The sequence below is a fragment of the Pseudorca crassidens genome, chromosome 2 (assembly GCF_039906515.1).
Source record: "Pseudorca crassidens isolate mPseCra1 chromosome 2, mPseCra1.hap1, whole genome shotgun sequence".
Classification (NCBI taxonomy): Eukaryota; Metazoa; Chordata; class Mammalia; order Artiodactyla; family Delphinidae; genus Pseudorca; species Pseudorca crassidens.
This window is the reverse complement of record NC_090297.1, coordinates 57462385-57483990: the sequence shown is the minus strand read 5'-3', so window position 1 is coordinate 57483990 and position 21606 is coordinate 57462385. Positions and strand designations below refer to the sequence as shown.

Below are 21606 nucleotides of genomic sequence, written 5' to 3'. Positions count from 1 at the left end.
ATTTCAAATAGTCACAGTAAGCTTAGACTGTTTCACAGAAAATTTGTTCATTTATTATTAGACAAACATTTATGGAGTGCCTGCAATGTACTATATATATTTTTTTTTACTAAAAAAATTTTTTATTGGAGTATAATTGCTTTACAATGTTGTGTTAGTTTCTGCTGTACAGTGAAATGGATCAGCTATTTGTATACGTATATCCCCTCCCTCCCACCCCACCCCATCTAGGTCGTCACAGAGCACCAAGCTGAGCTTCCTGTGCTTTATAGCATGTTCCCACTAGCTATCTGTTTTACCTACGGTAGTGTTTATATGTCAATCCTAATCTCCCAGTTTGTCCCACCCTTCCTTTCCCCCCACCCCCGCCCCATTGTGTCCACATGTCCCTTCTCTACGTCTCTATTCCTGCCCTGAAAATAGGTTCATCTGTACCATTTTTCTAGATTCTGCATATATGCGTTAATATACAATATTTGTTTTTCTCTTTCTGACTTACTTCACTCTGTATGACAGACTCTAGGACCATCCACATCTCTACAAATGACCCAGTTTCGTTCCTTTTTATGGCTGAGTAATATTCCATTGTATGTATGTACCACATCTTCTTTATCCATTCATCTGTCATTGGACATTTAGGTTGTTTCCATGAACTGGCTATTGTAAATAGTGCTGCAGTGAACATTGGGGTACATGTGTCCTTTTGAATTATGGTTTTCTCAGGGTATATGCCTAGTAGTGGGATTGCTGGGTTACATAGCAGTTCTATTTTTAGCTTTTTAAGGAATCTCCATACTGGTCTCCATAGTGGCTATGTCAATTTACATTCCCACCAACAATGCAAGAGGGTTCCCTTTTCTCCACACCCTCTCCAGCATTTATTGTTTGTAGATTTTTTGATGATGGCCATTCTGACTGGTGTGAGGTGATACCTCATTGTAGTTTTGATTTGCATTTCTCTAATAATTAGTGATGTTGAACATCTTTTCATGTGCCTCTTGGCCATCTGTATGTCTTCTTCGGTGAAATGTCTATTAGGGCTTCCACCCATTATTTTGATTGGCTTGTTTGTTTTCTTGATATTGAGCTGCATGAGCTGTTTGTATATTTTGGAGATTAATCCTTTGTCTGTTGTTTCATTTGCAAATATTTTCTCCCACTCCGAGCGTTGTCTTTTCATCTTGTTTATGGTTTCCTTTGCTGTGCAAAAGCTTTGAAGTTTCATTAGGTTCCATTTGTTTATTTTTGTTTTTATTTTCATTACTCTAGGAGGTGGGTCAAAAAAGGTCTTGCTGTGGTTTATGTCAAAGAGTGTTTTTCCTGTGTTTTCCTCTAAGAGTTTTATAGTGTCTAGTCTTACATTTAGGTCTTTAATCCATTTTGAGTTTATTTTTGTGTATGGTGTTAGGGAGTGTTCTAATTTCATTCTTTTAGATGTAGCTGTCCAGTTTTCCCAGCACCACTTATTGAAGAGGCTGTCTTTAAACTATACATTTCACGTCTTTCAATATTGCTTTTTAAGAAAAGGGAGACAGTGGTTCCATATTTTATCCACAGTTTTTGGGGAGTCTTTTCTAGAAGTTGAACCCCTTTTATTTAGCCTTCAAAGAATAATCCTTTATTTATTGTGCTAGATGTCAATGCAGTGTTCTCAAGAAAATTGCAGGCTAAAGAATACCAGCTCTGTTAGAGTTGCTTTATATGTGTCTAACCTTGGACATCTCACTGCATTTCTTTAGACTTTATCTTCAACAGTGATGAGGGTGACTTGCATGAAAGATCTTTTTCAGTTTGAGAATTTTGAATTTCATGCTTTTAAACACTATTTTTATGCTTTAAAATTCTCAAATTTTAGAGACCTCTGTCCTGAACTCAGACTTTTATATGTAGTAGCCCACTTGACATCTCTGGCTGACATGTCAAAAACTGAACTCCTTTATTTTCTCCAAAGTCTCTTCCACCTCCACAGCCTCTGCATCTCAGCTGATGGAGCCTCCATCCTTCTAGCCTCTCAGTTCAAAAGCCTTGGAGTCATCCTTGACTCTTCGTCTTATACCCAGTATCCAGTTTGTTAGCAAATTCTGTTGGTTCTGCCTTCAGAATGTCACTTTTCACCATCTGCATAACTTCCATCATCTAAGCTACCAACATCTTTTGCCTAGATTACTGCCTAGTCTTCTGTACTTGTATCACTGGTTTAACTCATCCCCCACCCCTAGTCAGTTCTCAAGAGTTGACAGTATATTCCTTGTAAAAGGTAAGTCAGAACATGTCACTCTTCTTTTTACTCCCCTTCCCCCATGTCTTTCCAGGTCCCAAAGTCCTGACAAGGCCCTACAAGATCTATCCCCTTCTTGTCCTCCAAGTTCAACTCTTGCTTCTCTTCTCCCTCACCTCACTTCATCTACACAGACCTCCTTGCTGTTTCTTTAGAATACAGGGCATGCTCGCTCTTTAGGTGCTTGGACAGGATATTTCCTCTACCTGGAACATTATACTGCCAGATACTTTGCGTGGCTAATTCCTTTATGCCTATAAATTTTTGCTCAAATGTTACCTATTCAAGGAGGTCTGTCCCGACCACCTTATTTAAAATTGCAGCCTGCTCTCCCTCTTCTGATACTCCCAAACCCTCTTACTCTACTTTTCTATTTATATTTATATATATTACCTATTTTCTATCTCCCCTGCTATAATGTAAGTTCTGTGAAGGTATGGATCTCTGCCTGTATTCTTCACTCACGTTTCCCAAGCTCCTAGAGTGAATCCTGGTCATTGCTTAATAAATATTTGCTTGATCGGATTGCTGTATATTGCTGTATGGATTGGTAAAAAAACACTTTGGAAACTATAAAGCTCTTTTCTAGAATATGGTAGTATCTTTTTTTTTAATTTGCAAGAAAGTATATAACTTCTCTTGAGCTTTTATTTCTTCAAATGTAAACAAATGATAGTACCTATTCTACCTTTCTTATGAATCAATATGAGAATTTAATATTCCATACTAATATTATTAATAGGTTAGTAATTCATTGTTTCCCCTTCCCTGACATTTATTTGCCACTATTGTTGTTTGCCTTTTAGAGGAAAAATCATTTTTTATTTGTGGGGTGGGAGTTGGTGAGATGATGGGTATGTAAGTATACCTGAGGATTGCATATTATAGAAGGAAGATGAGTAGCTGAGTCTCAGATCTTGGTCAGAGTCACAATTCTGATGCTTGCTACCTGTGTGATTTTGAATGAGTTGTTTATCTTTTCTGAGCTTCAGTTTTCTTACGTGTTTGGGATAGAAATACCTATCTCTTTAGAGTTGTTGGAATGAAATAATCCAGTGAATGTAAAGTACCTGATTCATCGCTTCACATCTATGCTTAGTAAATATCAGTCTCTTTCATTAATAGCTGTGAAGAAGGGCCAGGCTGTAAGGATCAACATGGTGAACCAGTTTTGACTTTGGATGTGGCCTGAGTTTCCTTCATTTCTAAAAATCTAGATTAAAGAATCATTATGACATGTTATAGACCCGATTCAGAGATGCCTTGATTTTCTTTTTGTCCCCTTTAAATGAGAACTCGATAGTCAAAATGAAATAAAAGCTGCTCTTTGCATTTTCAGATATCTGCAGTTCAAATCTCTTATAGTATCTTATAAGAAATATTAGGTTTTTGGTTTTTTTTTTCACGTTTCAGGCTACTTAAAAAAAACTTTGAAGTGCCTGAGTATGCTGGAATGTTACAACGTATGTCAGCCTAACATACGTAACATCTTGAAAATTCTTCCAGTGGAATTTCTTTTTGTGTTTAAGTAGTGCATTATAGTTCTGGTTAAACAGTACTGTTTTGCCAGCAAGGTTAGTTGATAATGATGTCATTGGTACTCTTCCCCTCTGTAGTATTTTTAATAATTCCTAATTGCTTTCACATTTTATTGTAATAAATTTTACATGCCGTATCTCTTCTTTTTTTTTTTTTTTGTGGTACGCAGGCCTCTCACCGTTGTGGCCTCTCCCGTTGCGGAGCACAGGCTCCGGACGCACAGGCTCAGCGGCCATGGCTCACAGGCCCAGCCACTCTGTGGCATGTGGGATCTTCCCGGACTGGGGCACGAACCCGCGTCCCCTGCATCGGCAGGCGGACTCTCAACCATTGCGCCACCAGGGAAGCCCTACATGCCGTATCTCTTTAATCTCTGTTTCATTATAAGATTAAGGACAATAAGTGGTATACTTAGTCACCAGTCAGCGTTCAAATTATTTGCAGAGTTGGGATTAAAATCCAGGTGACCTTCTGTTTCAAATACTCTTTCCATTACAACATGCTTTACAGCATTTGTAAAGGAAAGTATATGTTGCCTTTTTTTCTTTCACTTTTTCTCTTTAAAATGAAAATTATGGTTTTATTGGTTTTTTTGACTTATCTTCCACTAGTTAATAAGCAGACTCATAGGTTGTGAATATTACTTCTTTTTTAAATGTGAAAACCAAACTTAAATTGGCTACTTAATAGATTTCACTTTGATTGGACATGGTGTCAGTCCATCCTTGGCTGATTGCACTTTGAAGGAAATCACTAATTAAACTGTACTCTTAAAGGATTCTCTGATTAAACTCAGATGCATCTAGCTCCCCTTCACCCTGCCTGGTTTCTTGGCTGTTTTAAGGAAAGTTTAAATAGCCCCCTCTGATATGATTCAATTCCAGGAAGCAGGAGGTTTGCATTGCTAGCTTCTCAGGCTCCATTCAAATTTGATACTGTGATTTATGAAGGCTTTTTTTTTTTTCTTTTTTCAGTAGGGCTCTGTGGAGAGCCTGGCTGTCTCTAACTCCCCTAAGTGCCTTTTTCCAGTGGCCAATTAGTGCATGTTCACCCAAGCCCAAAAAAGCAACAGAGCAAGTGGGGAACGAATAGTGAAGGGTGGTGACAGAACACGCTTCTGTACTTTCATCAGAGGTTGGGCTCTGGCCCGTGGCTTTGGCCCGAGTAATGTATCCTCTCCAGATAATGATACCATCATCCGCATAACTGCCCGGGCTAGAATTTGTAGAATCTCTGGAGCTTATCTTTATCTGTGATTCTTTTTTTTTCCCTTCCATTAAAAAAAAAATAAAATTAACATATGATTTAAATACAGTAAAATGTCCCCCTTTTCCTGTGCAGTTCTGCAAGTTTTGACAAATGCATACAGTTATGTAACCAACTATTACAGTTATGTAACCACCATATTCAAGGTATAAAATAATTGTATTACCCCCCAAAATCTCCCTATGTCCCTTTGCATTGAGCCTCTCTCCCCTTACAAAGATCTGTTTTCTATCCATATGGTGTCCAGAATGTCATATAATGATACATAATGTTATGTAGCTCTTGGTCTGACTTCTTTTGCTTAACATACTGCATGTGAGATTCCATGTTGCATTTGAGATTCTGTGGTGTGCATGTATCAGTAGTTTGTACCATTTTACTGCTGAGTAGTATTCCATTATGGATACATCACAGTTTGTTTATGCATTCATCAACTGAAAGTTATTTGCATAGTTATCAGTTTTTAGGTGTTTTGTGTTAGCTGCTAAAACATTTGTTTAAAAGTTGTGTATGAACATAAATTTTCATTTCACTTGGGTAAATACTTAGGAGTGGAATTTCTGGGCCGTATGGTAAGTGTATATTTAACTTTGTTAGAAGTTGCCAAACTATTTTCGAAAGTGTCTGTACCATTTTGTGTAACCCCCAGCCGTGTATGAGAGTTCTAATTGTTCCGCATCCTGGCCCTTGGTATCATCAGTTTGTCTTTGTTTTTCAAATTCTAGGCATTCTAATAGATCTGTAGTGGTGTCTCATTGTGGTTTTAATTTCCCTAATGATTAATGATGTTGAGCATCTTTTCATGTGCTTATTTGCCATCTGTATGTATTCTTTGGTAAAATGGCTATTCAAATATTTTGCTCATTTCAAAAACTTGAGTTGTTTTCTTAATGAGTTTTGAGAGTTCCTTATATAGGTATATTGTGGATACATGTCCTTTATCAGATGTGTGATTTGCAAGTAGTTTTTCTCAGTCATGGCTTGCTTTTCATTTTCTTAATCTCTTTTGAAGAGCAAAATTTAAAATTTTTCATGAGGTTTAATTTACCAGTTCTTTTTTCTTTTATGGGTTGTGCTTTCAGTGCTGTGTCTAAGAAATCTCTGCCTAACCCAAGGTCACGAAGATTTTCTCTTATATTTTCTTCTAGAAGTTTTACAGTTTTAGGTTTTATAGTTAGGTATATAGCCTGTTTTGTAATAATTTTTATATGTGGTATGAGGTCTGGATGAAGATTCTTTTTCCTGTGTATGTGTTTTTTTAATATAGATATCCAATTGTTCCAGTACCTTTTGTTGAAAATACTGTCCTTTGTTGAATTGCCTAATTCTTCATAACACTCTTTTGAAGTTCTTTTATTATCACTCTTTTATAAAGGAGGAGGCTGAGGCTTAGAAAGTTTGAGTTGAATGGATTCTGAAGACATGCATTGAGCCTGTTTCTGTGTGCCAGGCATCGTGCTCCAGAGAGACATGGTGCATTCACTCTTAGCTCTGCCAAGGTCACATAGCTAGTAAGTCATTAAAGGATTTTAACCCAGATGGGTTGGACTCCAGAGTCCAAGTTCTCACCCCTTAATGAATTATCATTCAGTAAATGACTGATTAGTTGTAATGTAACCTAAGTAAACCATATGTAGCCATTGTTACCTTAGATTCTCAGCTATTTGAGGGTAGAAACCACTTGTCTTATTTATAGTTGTGTCAGTATTTATCAGTTCCTGGTCCATAATAGGCATCCAACCAGTAATAATAATAACAAAATACCAGACAGTATTTTTTATGCTTAGGCATTGCCCCAAGTACTCCATACTTAATCTTTAAAACAGCCCTCTGAGACAGATGCTGTGTATATTCCATTTCATAGTGGGGCTGAGAAACTTGCCACATACTACCCAGCTGGTAAATATTCAATCCTTGATTGCCTTCCACATTTTCTTAACTGCAATCTAGTAAATAGTGAATAGATGAATGAATTTATTTTCATATCCCTTCAGGATATGTCGTCATACTGGTTATATAACTCTTAAGTCAGCCTCCTTTTGTGTAACACAACCCATTTTACTGTAGCTTCTGACACCAAACTAGAGTCTATGCAGTCTTTGGGGTGGGCCATGGTGCAGCTCAGAGTCTAGCTCCAGAGTTAGGTTCTGAGGTCTTTGGTCTAGCTATCTCTGCCCAGCGCCTGAATCTACAATTCGTTCACTGTGGACTCCTTTGCCTGTTTCCTTAAAAGGATGTGTTGCTTCCTAGTTCCAGACTTCTCCTCCTGAATAATTCCATCCTAGCAGACTCTCTTCTGGTTCTAGGCTTCTCCTGAAGTAAGGACATGAGCTTTCCCTTTACTTAGTAGTTCTCTCATTTGGAGAGAGAGAGGACATGTTTTGTATTATCAGTTGGTTGCTGCTGCTATAACAGTTACCAGGCTTTTTAGAGTTAAATAACTGGCATCTCACTAGAATAACTTGGACTTTTAAATAGGATGTAGGGAGGTTAGCTAGCCCTTGGTTATAGTATAATTCCCTACAGAAGAGCACTGAAATAGAATATAGCCAAAAAATGTGTGTTTTGTTATGGGTACTGCTGCTAGCTATTTATATATAGTTCACTTTTCATGACCTCAGTTTTCATGTGCTCAGTTTTTAAGCTAGAGTTGTCTATCCTAGTTCTGCCACTAAACTTCTCTGATTCACCCTGAGGAAGTCCTGTGAAACTGTGTCATGTGGTCATTAGGTCTAAAGTTATTTTGCAGAAGACTAATGACATTTGAAGGAACTTCTTCCAGGTGTAGGAAACACATAAAATATATTATCTTTTTAAAAGTTCTGATGGGAGTCCTCTACCCACATTTTAAGGTGTTTTAAGAGGCAGAAAAGAAAAAGGAATAGAAGTAGGGGAGGAAATGATGGAAATGCTTGAGTAGTTTGGACTCAGCCCCGAGTTGGAGATTAGTATCAAAGATGCCATACTGATTTCTTGAGGGAAGAGCAAGTGGAAAGGTCCTGAAGTGGGAGTGTGCCTGGTGTGTTCAAGAACCAGCAAGGAGGCCAGTGTGGCAGGTGGGAGTGGAGTGCCTGAAATGAGATGGGGCCGTAGAGGTAATGGGGTGGGGGCAGATTAGGGACAACTTTTTTTTTTTTTTTTTTGTGGTACGCGGGCCTCTCACTGTTACAGTGGTGGCCTCTCCCGTTGCGGAGCACAGGCTCTGGACGTGCAGGCTCAGCGACCATGGCTCACGGGTCCAGCCGCTCCAGCGGCACGTGGGATCCTCCCGGACCGGGGCACGAACCTGTGTCCCCTGCATCGGCAGGCGGACTCTCAACCACTGTGCCACCAGAGAAGCCCCCTAGGGACAACTTTTAAGAGATAGGAAGAGAGTTGGAGGATTTTGAATAGAGGAGTGACATGATCTGATTTAATTTTAATAGGACCACCCTGGCTACTGTGATGAGACCAAAGGAGGGGAAGTGTGAAATGTTTATATTAATAGTAATGGCTTTCATTTATATAGGAATCACGTAGCATTTATAATAACATTAGGCATTTATATGGCATTAATAACAGCAATGCCGAGGCCCTTTTAATACATTCCCTCAAAAGAGCTTTCAACAGCTGTCATCACTCGAAGGTCACAAAGTATCTATCCAGACTGGCGCCAGTAATAAAGGTTGTGGTAGTCTCAGGAACTGAAATCACACAGAGTTGCTTGGGAGATTTCATAGTGGAAAGGATTCTTAGGCCAGGACTTGACCAGTGGGTAGGATTTGGAGAGGTGAGAAAGAGAAGGGTGGGTATTCCAGCCGTGCAGTACTGCGTGAGCAGAAGTGTGGGGCTGGAAAGGCAGATGTTGGGTGGAGGCTGGGGAGGTGCTGGTAGGAACTCCAGTACAGCTAGAGCAAGACGTATTTCACAAGGGTGAAACAGGCCTCCCTCAGTATTTCCGGGGGATTGGTTCCAGGACCTGCCGTGGATGCCGAAATCTGCAGATGCTCAAGTCCCATGGTCAGCCCTCTGTATCTGTGGGTTCTATATCCGCAGGTACCGAGGGCTGACTGTGCTAGAGAAGTAGGTTGGTGCCCGAGTGCAGAGTGCCTTGAATGTCTCATAATGGGAAGGATGAATACCCAGCTAGGAAAATACTCTGAGAGTTACTAATACACTACAGATGGTAGAGGTTAGGTCAAGTCTTGCTTACTCATAATACAATTAAGGCCTAATTGGGATGACAAAACCAGGAAGATTTTACTCTACTTAGGACTCCTTGACTTTCTGGATGAATAAATTGCTGTGCAGCCACAGAGATGGGGGAGAAGCGACAACTGCCAAAACCCCTTTCTTTTTGCGTTTGGCAGTATTAGTCCCTGGTATGCCTTAGCATTTTGACTCTTACCCCTATTGGATGTCTACTGTATGCTGATTAACCTTTTGAAAATGATCTGTTGTCCTATTAAGTCTATAGTTTAGTTATATGGTTTAACATATAATCATATATAACATTGTTATATAAATAAATTATATAATTTAATTCTCACATCAATCCTGTAAGGGTGGTAGTCTAATCACCATTTCACAGATGAGGAAACTAAGGTTCTGAGCGGTTCTGAGAGTAACTTGCCCCACATTATAGAATTTTGCAGATGTCACAGAGTCCACAGTTAAATGCTTTCTAGTCAACCCTGTGTCACCTCTCTGCTTCCCTTTGTTCAGATAGGAGCTCTGGAAGATAGATGAAGAGGCAGCATAGCTCTGCTTTATGTGCCTGGTGAGAAAGATGAGAAAAGGGTCCCCAGCAGCTGCTGCGTGTGGAGTGAAGATGGGGTGTCCCTGGTCACTGTAGGAGGAATGTACTCAGAGGCCCTGCCTCAATTATTTGGCAGAAATTGTGTGTATTAGGAAATCGCAGTAAAAGTCAAACTGTCTTAGTTCATAGGTCTTGATATTGGTTGACATATTTTACACATGGAATATGGAAGGCAGGGTCTAATCTAAGAGGCAGAGCTACCTGGCTACACCGGTGAACAGACAGGTCAGCTGCAGGGGGAGATGGAGACAGCCTGTTCCTTCAGACTCTTGTCCGCGGCCATGGAGCTGCTACGTGGAGGGGCGTTTTTAGTATATGTTTGTAGGATGGATTTCTAATCGTATGAGGCTGGCAAACATGTCCATGGCTGCGTAGGTCTTGGAGAGGTAGGTTGTACTTGCCTGATCTTTGGAAGATCAGGAGTGGATCAGAGCAGGTGAAGTGGCACTTGCCAGCCAGGCTTGTGGCATTCTAGCTAGACCCCTGTCGGCAGGACACTCTTGCTTTGTCTCTTTCTTCTGTTTCTTTCCTGGCTGTGTCTGCTACAGCAGGTCTCAGTGAATTAACAATTGGTAGTACTATGATCTGAATATTAGGCAGATGGAGAATTGCTTAAGATTTTAAAAAATCAGTGTTTAGGATTGTCGAATATATAAATACCAGTTCCAAAGTATCAGAGGTCAACTTTAATGTGAATATTTGTAGAGCCAGTAGATTAATGAGAAGTTTTTTGAAGAAGCAGATTTTGATTCAGGATCACTTGATAGTGATGTATAAAAATTTAGATATAGGCCTTTCCCCCCCAAATTGGGTTTTTTCCCTTTCTTTTCTTAGTCCTCCTCATCTCCTCCTTCCAGCTTCCCCACATTCCCAAAGCTTCTAGGAAGCAATTTATATTCTTCCCACAGCATTAACTCATCCCTGCTTTTTGGCACATGGTGTCTTTGTCGATGAATATTTACTTCTTTTCAGGTGATTCAGGAAAGGCCATTTCTGAAGATGTAAACGTTTGATAATGATCAGGTCAGGAATAAAGATGAGATGAAAGCCTTTTATTATTGCCTCATGTTGGACCTTGTGATAACCCGAACAGTCTGTACTCTTTAATCTCCAGAGTTAAGAATAGTGGTTTCTGTGTTTTGGTTTTGCTCTGGTTATTTAAACAACTCTGTGGTAACAAGATGCCCTTTTCTTGCATCAGGAATCTTCTTATTATACCTTATCATACCACTGTACCTTTTGTTAACAATGCATCTCGCCTCTAGCCTGTGAGTATTGGAGCTTACATGGAAGTGGGGAGAAGGGAATAAATATTTCCTGATTGCTTACTCTGTGTGCCAGGATTAGGGCCTGGTTCTTTATACGTGTTATCTCATTTATTCTTCAAACAAGTCTAGGTAGATAGTATTATTCTTATCTTTTTAGTACAGAACTAGAATCTCAAGAGAAATTAACAGATTTGCCCAGGGGCACAGAGCTAGCAGTTACATTCAAGATTTGAACCAACACCTAATTCCAGAGTCCATGTTTTTTGTCACACTAACTACGCTAGGGATATAGGGTCCCAGGATCGCCATAAGGAGGAAGTCCAGAGTGAATTCCAGGGCGTTCTTTGTCCTCTTCTATCCTACCTTGCTCCATTATTTCTATTTAGGTGAAATCGGCTTAGCATGAACATAATAGATTGTCTTGACAGGAAAAATAAAAGAGAGCATTGTCATGTTTTAGGTTGTCATAGGAGAGGGGATCTAGAGGAGGATAGGATGAAAGTAAGAAAGAGCATTCCTTCTACTTTTTTGTGGGGTTGGAAGCAAAGGGAAATTGACTATCATGTAGATGTACATGTGAACCTCAAAGAAGTTTTAGCTTTGATCAGGAAGGCTATGGTAAGCTGTCTGTCTCCTTGGGTCCTAGCCCAGCTACCAAGGAAATCATCTACTTGATGCATTAGATAAATAAGAAAAGTTTCCAGAAGAGTCGGATCAAATTCTGAAAGGAAAAAAGAAGAAGAAGAAGAAAAAAAAAGAAATGGAAGAAAGCAACCAGATGAAGGAAAAGATGAAGGCTCTGTGAACCTTGGCCCAGGGATGGGTTCATGAGGCTCCTTTCTTTGAATGGGGCCATAGCAGATATTCAATTCAGCAGTTATTTAATTGTGCTGCTACAAAGTGTCAGGCCTGTGTAAGGCACTCTGTAGAGCTAAGAGTAAAGCCTTGGGAAATTCACAGGCTGATGGGAACAGTATAAAGCCAGGTACCTGCACTATCAAGTGGAGCAGGGGCTATAGGGAGGAAGCCGATTCAGTGGAGAAAATCAGACAGACTTGGGGTTTATTCTGGTCCATCATTAAGATGCTTTGTGACCCTGAGCAAGGTAACCTATGACTTCTGGGACTCAGTTTCTTCATCCCTAAAATGAGCACCTTGAAGGGATATTATAGTGGCAGGAGATGTATGTAAAATGCCTGGCATGTAGTAGACTTCAATAAATGGTCACAATTTGATTATTTAGTACCCTGAATGCCTGATCTGGCTTCCTTATTTGCAGGAGCTATGCAGCTTTTACCCTCCTGGGACCGGGATGCCAAAGTCCAGAGGAGAATAGAACTAATTTCAAATAAGCAGCAAGTTTATGGATCAGGTGGTCAGGTAGAAGGTGGGGGCCAAATCCAGGATGGAGACATCTGCAAGAGTGTAGGCTAGGCTGCCAGCTGGAGACCCTAGGGAGTCACAGGTGGCAGGCTTGGTGGCAGAGCTGGTCAGGGCAGGTTAGCATGTTGGCTCTTGGAGCTTCTCCAGCTTGCTTTCAGTTTAGTGATTGGGGCAGGAGGCTATGTAGTCCAGGTGAGAGTAGACAAGAATAATCACTGTCGCAGAAGAATGAACCCTCCTGCCGTTAGGTGTGGTAGACAAGTGTGAGGGCTAGCAGCAACCAGCTCAGAGTCTGAGGGCTCAGATGACAGGTTCTCTCCACTGTGACCTTGATTCTAGTGGGAGAGAAACCAACTCTGTGAAATCTCCCCAGGGTCTGCATGTTTACTTACTTATTGGGATGCTTTTTACTCTTACTAAAAATAATATTTCTTTTGTCTTGAATGATTATTTTTGAAAATGCAGAAAATACATATAGAAATCACCTATAACCTTACCGTCCAGATGTAACCATTTTTTAAAAATAAATTTATTTATTTTATTTGTTTATTTTGCGGTGCTTTGGGTCTTTGTTGCTGTGCGCGGGCTTTCTCTAGTTGCGGAGAGCATGGGCTACTCCTCGTTGCAGTGCGCGGGCTTCTCATTGCGGTGACTTCTCATTGTGGAGCACAGGCTCTAGGCGCACGGGCTGCAGTAGTTGTGGCACTTGGGCTCAGTATTTGTGGCTTGCGGGCTCTAGAGCACAGGCTTAGTTGCTCCGCCGTGTGTGGGATCTTCCTGTACCAGGGCTAAAACCTGTGTCCCCTGCATGGGCAGGTGGATTCTTAACCACTGCACCACCAGGGAAGACCCCAGATGTAACCATTGTTAATACTTGTTGTGTTCCTTTCAGACATTTTCCTATTATGATGCATATTAATATACATATGCATGTTCATTTAAATAAAATGGGGTTGGACAATACTTAATATTTTGTAAGATTACAAAATACTGTCATTGCCAGTTTTTATTTTATATCATTTAAATGGATGCATAGTATTCTATTGTATGCATTTATATAATTCCCTGTTGTGGGACATTTATCCTTTAGCTAATTTTCTGCAATTATAGATTTTGTGGTAAATACTTTGTCAATAAGTCTGTGAAGATGTATACAATTCATCCATGAAATGGATTGCTAGGTCAAAGGATAAGCCGAATTCTAAGGGTTTTTATTTCAACAAATTGTCGTGCAGAAAGGCTATATAAAATTGGCACTCCTGCTGGCAACTATGTGCAAACATTCATTTTCCCAAAGCATCAACAGCAGTGGATAATATCATGATGAGGGAAATGTCTCTAGTTTGGTAGATGAAAATGCTATATGTTTTAGTTTTCTGTGCTGTTGATTTGTAAAGGTAGCTCCAGTGCTCACACCAGTCTCCCTTACATTTGCCATTCCTTCCTTCTTCTCTGATGGTGGTTTTCTATTTTGCAGCATTGCTGGGAGCCTGGTGTATTCCTACATCACTTTCTCTGAAGAGCAGCTGAGCAAACAGTCAGAGGCCAGTAACAAGCTGGACATTAAGGGGAAAGGAGCAGTATGACCAGAGGATTGCATCAGCTACGTAGGCCCGAGTTTTTGATCAGCTCGGAACACTGGCAGTTCTTATACAGATTCTGAGGTGTCTTGATTATGGAGAAAATACCATTCCTTTGCACTTGTACAATCTGAGGATTGATTGCTGCCTTTTAAAATTTTATAAGAGACTTATAATTGACTCTTTTAAATATGCCATTTGAATTAATTTATATCAGACTGGAAAATGTACTGGGCTTTTTAATTTATTTTTCTTCTATGCCAACAGTGAAACATCAATGTTTTGAAAATATTTTATTCCATAGTTTGATATCCAGGTGTCCCTGAGAGCTGCGGATATGAAGTGCTTCACCTGGAGCCTCAGCATTCACATCGTTGCCGCGTCTGGAGGCACTTGAGCCTTCCTTCTGCTGGAAATGCAGCCAAGGAGCTTAAGTTTCTCTTCTTTGAATTTTCTTTCTTAACAATTGCATTTTCTTCATAAGGATGTCATCACTCCTTTTGCCAAAGATGACATCTTTGGCGCTAAAGAAATGTGTGCAGCTTTGAAGTGTATTGGTTTCCACGCTGGCTTCCCTAAGAACTCATGGGATGAACAGAGTGCTTTCCTTGAAAATATTCTATTCCCTCTTTGTTGTGTAGGATGAGGATAATGAAGGGACGGAGGAAGTAGGCCTTTTCCTCATTTATTCGTCTGTCTCTGATTCATTCATTCAACTAAAATGTACTGAGTATGTAGTTATGTGCCAGGCATTGTGCTAAGTGCTTGGGGGTAAAGGGATGTTTTGGAGGTAGTTGCCTTGCTCTCACTCCTGCTATAGTGACCGAGGGTTAGACAGAGAACTTAGCTCTGTTGATTTATTTAGAAGACGTTGTGACTATGAACAAGTCATGGAAATTTTTTCAGCTCTCAGAAACTGCAGATCTGTAAGCAGGGTTGGAAGCACCTGTCTACCAGCCCCACAGCGATGCGAAACCACATGCTACAGTGTATGTCACATGTATGTGAAAAGCTGCAATTGTAAACCATGCAACTCAGCCTTTCTTCTCTGAGTGAGAATGGCATGCAGGGAAGGGGACCATCATGTTTCCCCATGCTTCCCACCTCTGGGTTTGGTTGCTACTCTTTTTACTCATCCTTGAATCAATATGTCTACATCTTATATTTTTGAGAGTATGGTTTGAGGAGAAAGGCTGGTTAGATGTTTCTCCATTGTTGAGGCTTGGACTGTCTCTGGCAGTGTCAGTGTTAGAGCCATCATCTTCCTTTCCACTTGAGTGGCACGAGCATACCTATTTCCTTTGGACGCTCCCACCTACATCCCACCTCCCTTGGTCACTTGATGGGCATGCCCGATTCTCTCAAGACCAGCGCTGCATCCTGGAGAGCAGCTGTGGATGGGCATGCCTAAATTGCCTCTTTGGGTGGGTCAGGTGTTAACTCGAACACAGTAGTGTGACTTGGCTTTAGACGCATCCATTGACTTTGGAGATGAGTGTTTGCTCAGGCCAGCTGTGCAATCATTGTGTAAGAGGCTGGGTACCTTTGTGTTGGTGTACACTCTGGCTTCCATTTCATTAGGTTTGCAATCTACTGGCCTTTGTTGACCTAAACAGTTAGTATTTTGGGGCCTCAACAGGGGACCTGGAAGGTTTTGATTTCTTTTTATTTTTGAAAAAGTATTATATTGAGGTCATTTCACTTTCATATCTTTCCCTTATTTTGTCTTTATCGAAGCCTGGCCGGTGGTGCTGGGTCCCTAGAATTAGCCTCATGGCCAACTCCTAAGTTATAAGCTCCAGGGGTCCTAAGGCTCACTTTTTTCCAGTATTATGTGAGCTGAGAAAATTCAAGTGGGAGAATAGGATATTATCTTGTACAAGATATCTTGTTGTCCCTGTTTTATTGATAAGAAAACAAGCCTCAGAGAAAGTTAGGTGACTTGCTAGTAAGTCACAATTCCTGTTTTTTCCACTGAACCATGCTGCCAATGATAACCTCCCTCCTCCTCTGAGGGAGTGAGGAAACGGGGCTGCCAGCTAAGCTAGCTTGAGCTCTGTCAGGGAGGCAATCTGTTGATTGAATTTGGAGTCAGAGAGGAATAGGCTTTGTGAATCAGGGAGAATGATGGGTCAGTCTACATGCCTGAGCTTCTGTCTCACTTCCGGGCTGGCCTCGGTTGACATGCACTTCTGGCTGTGAATGTTGCTGCCACTGCCTGGTTTTGCCACTGGGGACAGTGGGAAGTCGTGGGAGCTAATTTTAGCAGTTCTGTTCCTTCTTCTGTCAGCCACACGGAGGAGGGAACTTTGATGTTAGAAATACTTCGTGTGCATTTAGAGGTGTTGGACTAAAACCCCACCAGGGGTTGCACTGCTTCTTGGGGATCAGGTTCCCTTGAAGATCTGTCATCTCTCCAGGTTTATTTGAGGAAATCATGAATAGTTATAACTTCACTAGATGCACATGACCTCAGGGCTCCTGGCCTATGCTGAACTTTCTGGATGCTTAGAAGCAGTAGAGTAGTTTACAGCTTCTGCTCTGTCCATGTTGATTGCTGGATGCCCCCTTCAACTGCCACCAACATTTCAAGATAAGAGAAGGAAGCCTGGAGAAGTTGGAGATTGAATAGACTGGCCAACCAGTTTTGAAGTTTGTTTTCAATTACGTGCAGGCTTGGTTATGGCACACACAAAGAGATTTACCTGGCATTCCAGCATCTTATAAGGCAAAAGTTCTTTGACCTGTTAACTACCTCTTGGAAGAAAGAGAGACAGTATAGAGTTAAATGCTTAAATTTGCCCTTTGAGACAGATGAGCTGTGGTGAGAATTTTGAAAACACATTAGTAACTAGTGGCTCCTCTTCTTGAGTCAGTGACAGTGATGTTGTCTTTGGCCAGTCTGTTTCAGGCAGTGCCAGATTGATTTGAATAACCCTGGTTGGCAGGGTACACATTGCTAACATGTCAGGTGATTTTTAATACCCTTATATGGCAGTTGGCTGTATGAGTCAGTCATTTGTAGGATCCAACTTGCACGTAGGTTAAGAAAGAAAAGTATGTTTGCAGGTTTGTTGTTCGTAGTCCTAGTGTATCAGGAATGCATGGTAAGTTCACATCAGTAACGCTGATGTAGGATCTTCGTGGAAAGAATAATAGAATTTCACTTTTGACTGGTTTGGGAAGGAACCCAGGATTTGGGGAGGGCCTGCCTTTGCTTTCATTATTATGGTGTCATTCAGTGAGCAAAGATTGACTGTTTTATTCCAGGCATTATGCTAAGCTCTGGGGCACCTGAGGTGAAGAGGGCAGGGTTCTTGTTCTCAAAGAATGTGTAATTCTTTAGCCAGAACCCGATTGAGAGAAAGAAGCAGATGAAAGGAGTCCGTGATTTATGAGTAAAAGCTGCCTGCACAGTTGTCAGCACCGCTGATCAGGGGTGTCCCACCCACTGCGCTGAATGAAGCACTTTTTTAATCTAAGAGGAGTTATAACTCCTACTAGTCCCCCAGCTCTGAGATGCGTGCCAGGCCATTAGACTTCTGTGACTAGCCTGGGTCCCTCCTCCCTCTCGTGCGTGCATTCTTGCTTCCTCAGAGCTACAGCTGTGTACTACTGGTCCTCCTTGTGAATGAGGCTGTAATTGATTTTTCCCTCCCTGAGGGGAAAAAAGATACTCAGAATAAATGAGATAACAGATGCAAAGTACTCAGCACAACGCCTCCTACATATTAGGCACTCAGCACATGTTGTTATTGTCATTATTTCATGGTAAGACTATAGGCAAAGATTAAGATTCTTAATTTGTGCTCCTTAAAATGCTAGAGGCTGGGCAGTGTATTTCTTTTAAAATATGACCCTATACTTTGTTGCCTCTAGAATGCTTAGTTTCAAAGAACAGTTTCTGCTCACGGTTAAAGAATGGTTTCTGCCCACGGCCGTCTTTTATTAAATACCTACTGGATATAATTGTGGATATTGTGTGATGCAGGTGAATCCATCTGTTTAAAAAAAAAATAAAATTACTTTCGTATTTTGGTAAATTAAAAAAAAAAAAAAGAAAGAAAAATTATTTTCTACCTGAGAGGAAGATAATTAGACTTCAGAATGGTGATTCCGTTAAAACTTTCCCAGTTTGTCACCTTAAGGTAGCTCCTGTATAGGTCAGACATTCCTTCTTCCCTTCTCCGAATTAAATGCATCAACTTCATGCTGTCTCTGTGTCCAGGCTTTTATCAGTTGGTGTTTGTGAACCTCTGGCACCATTGCTGTTTTCTAAACCTACCTTCTAGTTCTTACTGTTAGGGTGCCACTTCATCATGGTATGAGGAGGTATTCTATGGTGGGTTTTTTTTTAAGCTTGCTTTTTTGAAAATACTTTTTAAAAAGAAATCTACTGGTTAGATTTTTTTGTCTCACAAAAATGTTTTTAGAGATTATTTTGTTCATAAATGTTTCTTTCTCATGCTGATAATCAACTGAGTTTGTCTACAAATGTTAGCCTATCACAGTATTTTTTCAATACAGATTCTATTTACCAAATGACCATTTTAGTGTTTTTAAAAGGTACCGAGGATTGAGATATGTAAATCAGGTGACATAATATGAAAATTATGTGCCTAAATATTTTTGTAAAGGTGTCAAATAAATACTTTTTCTTCAACACATGTATTAAAATTTCTTTCTAAGTGCCTACAAAGACAGTCAAGAGCCATAAGTATGCCTGGATTTAAGAGGATGGCATCCAAGTTAGTTAACTGAGACCCAGTAATAGAGAAAATACTGTTTGCCGTTGTGATATTATGATTTATAATAAGAAATATACATTTGGTCTTTGTCCCTGTTCCTGGCACACAGCTCCTAAAACCCTTGTAATTTTTTTTTTGTGTGTGTGTGTGGTAAACGGGCCTCTCACTGTTATGGCCTCTCCTGTTGCGGAGCACAGGCTCCAGACGCGCAGGCTCAGCGGCCATGGCTCATGGGCCCAGCCGCTCCGCGGCATGTGGGATCCTCCCAGACCGGGGCTCGAACCCATGTCCCCTGCATCGGCAGGCGGACTCTCAACCACTGCGCCACCAGGGAAGCCCCCTTGTAATTTTCTATAAGAGCTATAGGAACATCTTTTGTTACAGTATTTAGTATCGTTTCCAGTTCCTGAAATAGCTCCAGAGCCGTAACAGTGAAATGGGTGTCTTTCCTTAGCATCTTTCAACCATACCTGAGTTTATGTTAATGAGGTGACTTTTGGAAACTACCTAAGGCTGGGAGCTGGTTGCCCGGGGAACCAACTGAATGATTTATATTGGAACTTTCAACCTCCACACACCCGCCCCCTCCAAGTGGAGGGGAGAGGGGCAGGAGGTTAAATCAATCACTAATGGCCAGTGATTTAGTCAATCTTGTCAACATAATGAAGCCTACATAAAAATCCATGAACTTTGAGATCTGGACAGCTTCCAGATTATCGAACATGCATAAGTGCTGGGATGATGATGCTTCTGGAGAGGGCATGGAATCTCGGCACCCTTCTCCATGTACTTGCCCTCTGCATCTCTTCCATCTGCTGTTCCTGATTTGTATCCTTTTGTAATAAACTGGTAGTTTAGTAAGTAAACTGTTTTCCTGAGTTCTGTGAGCCACTCTTAACAAATTAATCCAATGTGAGGAGAGGGTGTGATATATAGCTGTTTGTTCAGAAGCACAGGTAACAATCTGGATTTGTGATTTGTGTTGGAAATGGGTTGGGGAACAGTCTTGTGAGACTGAGCCCTTAGCCTGCAGGATCTGATGCTAACTCCGGGTACATAGTGTCGGAACTGAATTACAGTTCCTGTTACAACCTGTGTAGCAGACTGGCTTGGTAGGGAAACACACACACATTTGGTGACCAGAAATATTGTGAGTAGAGCATTGAGAAGAAGACCCAGGGGCAGTTTTTCTTTTATAACCATTCAATGCTTTGCATGAATAGCACATATGACTAAATATCCAGTGTCTTTGGTGTACTTGTGGTAAGCTGAAAGGAAAAAAAATGCTGATAACCTCTCTGCTTTTAAAATATTTCATCTGCTTCATCGTGTTTAAGACTCTGAGTAGCTTTATTAGGAAATAACCCCCAAATAAAACATGCTCATCAGGAAGCATTTTTTGGTACTGGCACACTCAACAGAGGTAGAAGTATATTAAGGCATTAAAAAAAAAAAGTGGTAAAACATAAAATTTACTATCCTAATACTTTTGAAGTGTACAATTCAGTCGTATAATGTATATTCACATTGTTGTGCAATCAGTCTCCAGAACTTTTTCATCTTGTAAAACTGACATCCATAACCATTAAAGAGCTCCCCATTTTCCCCTTCCCCCTAGTCCCTGGCAGCTACCATTCTACTTTCTGTCTCTCTGAATTTGACTACTCTAGATAACTCGTATGAGTGAAATCATACAGTATTTGTCATTTTGTGATTGTCTTATTTCACTTAATGTCCTTGAGGTTCATCCGTGTTGTAGCACGTGTCAGAATTTCTTTCTTTTTTGAGGCTGAATAATTTTCCATTGTATGTATATACCAGCTTTTATTTATCCGTTCATCCACTGACGGACACTTTGGTTTCTTCCACCTTGTGGCTATTCTGAATAATACTGCCAAACAAGCCAAGCTGTCACTTTGGGTTGCTCTAACAAGTTGCCACAGACTGGGTAAACAACAGACATTTTTTTTTCTCACAGTTCTGAGGCTGGGATGTCCAAGGTCAAAATGCCAGCAGATCTGGCATCTGGTAAGAGCCCACCTCCTGGTTTGCAGATGTCCATCTTCTCATATCCTCACGTGGTGGAGAGCAGAGAGGAAGCACGCTGTCTTGATTTTTCTGATAAGGGCTCTAATCCTGAGTGTCTCCACCTTCATGACCTAATTACCTCCCAAAGGCCCCATCTCCAAATACCATCTTATTGGGGATTGGGGTTTCAACATATAAATTGGGGGAGGGGGAGGGGACACAAAATCTATAGGAGTGGGTGTGCGAATATGCTTTCGATTCTTTTTGGAGTTGCTAGATCATATAATAATTCTATTTTTAATTTTTTGGGGAGTTGCCATACTGTTCTCCATTGTGGCTGTGCTATTTTACATTCCCACCAGTAGTGCACAAGGGTTCCAGTTTCAACACTTGTTATTTTCTGTTTTATTGATGGTAGCCATCCTACTGGGTGTGAGGTGATATGTTACTGTGACTTGTATTTTCCTAATGATTAATGAGCATTTTTTCATATATTCGTTGGCCACTTAATATACTTTCTTTGGAGAAATGTCTATTCAGGTCCATTTTTTTCAATTGGATTTTTTTGTTCTTGAATTTTAGGCATTTCTTCATAAATATCCTGAATTTTAACCCCTTATCAAATATAGTATCTACAAATATTTTCTCCCATTCTGGAGGTTGCCTTTTGATTCTTGTTGACTGGTGTCCTTGATGTAGTTTTAAATTTTGACATAGT

At 40.6% G+C, this 21606-nt stretch overlaps 1 protein-coding gene across 3 annotated transcripts in view; it reads left to right on the top strand.

The window, feature by feature from the left end:
* SLC35D1 (solute carrier family 35 member D1) overlaps positions 1-18775 on the top strand; it is a 54439-nt gene extending 35664 nt beyond the window's left edge. For 2 of the 3 annotated variants that reach the window (XM_067726509.1, XM_067726511.1), the window contains one exon: positions 3987-6917. In XM_067726509.1, coding sequence (XP_067582610.1) covers positions 3987-4284 — 298 coding nt within the window. In that variant the 3' untranslated portion in view covers positions 4285-6917. Of the gene's footprint in view, positions 1-3986; positions 6918-14009 lie in introns of those variants that run through there. The other variant, XM_067726510.1, reaches the window with a different exon arrangement.
* The last annotated feature ends 2831 nt before the right edge of the window (positions 18776-21606 follow it).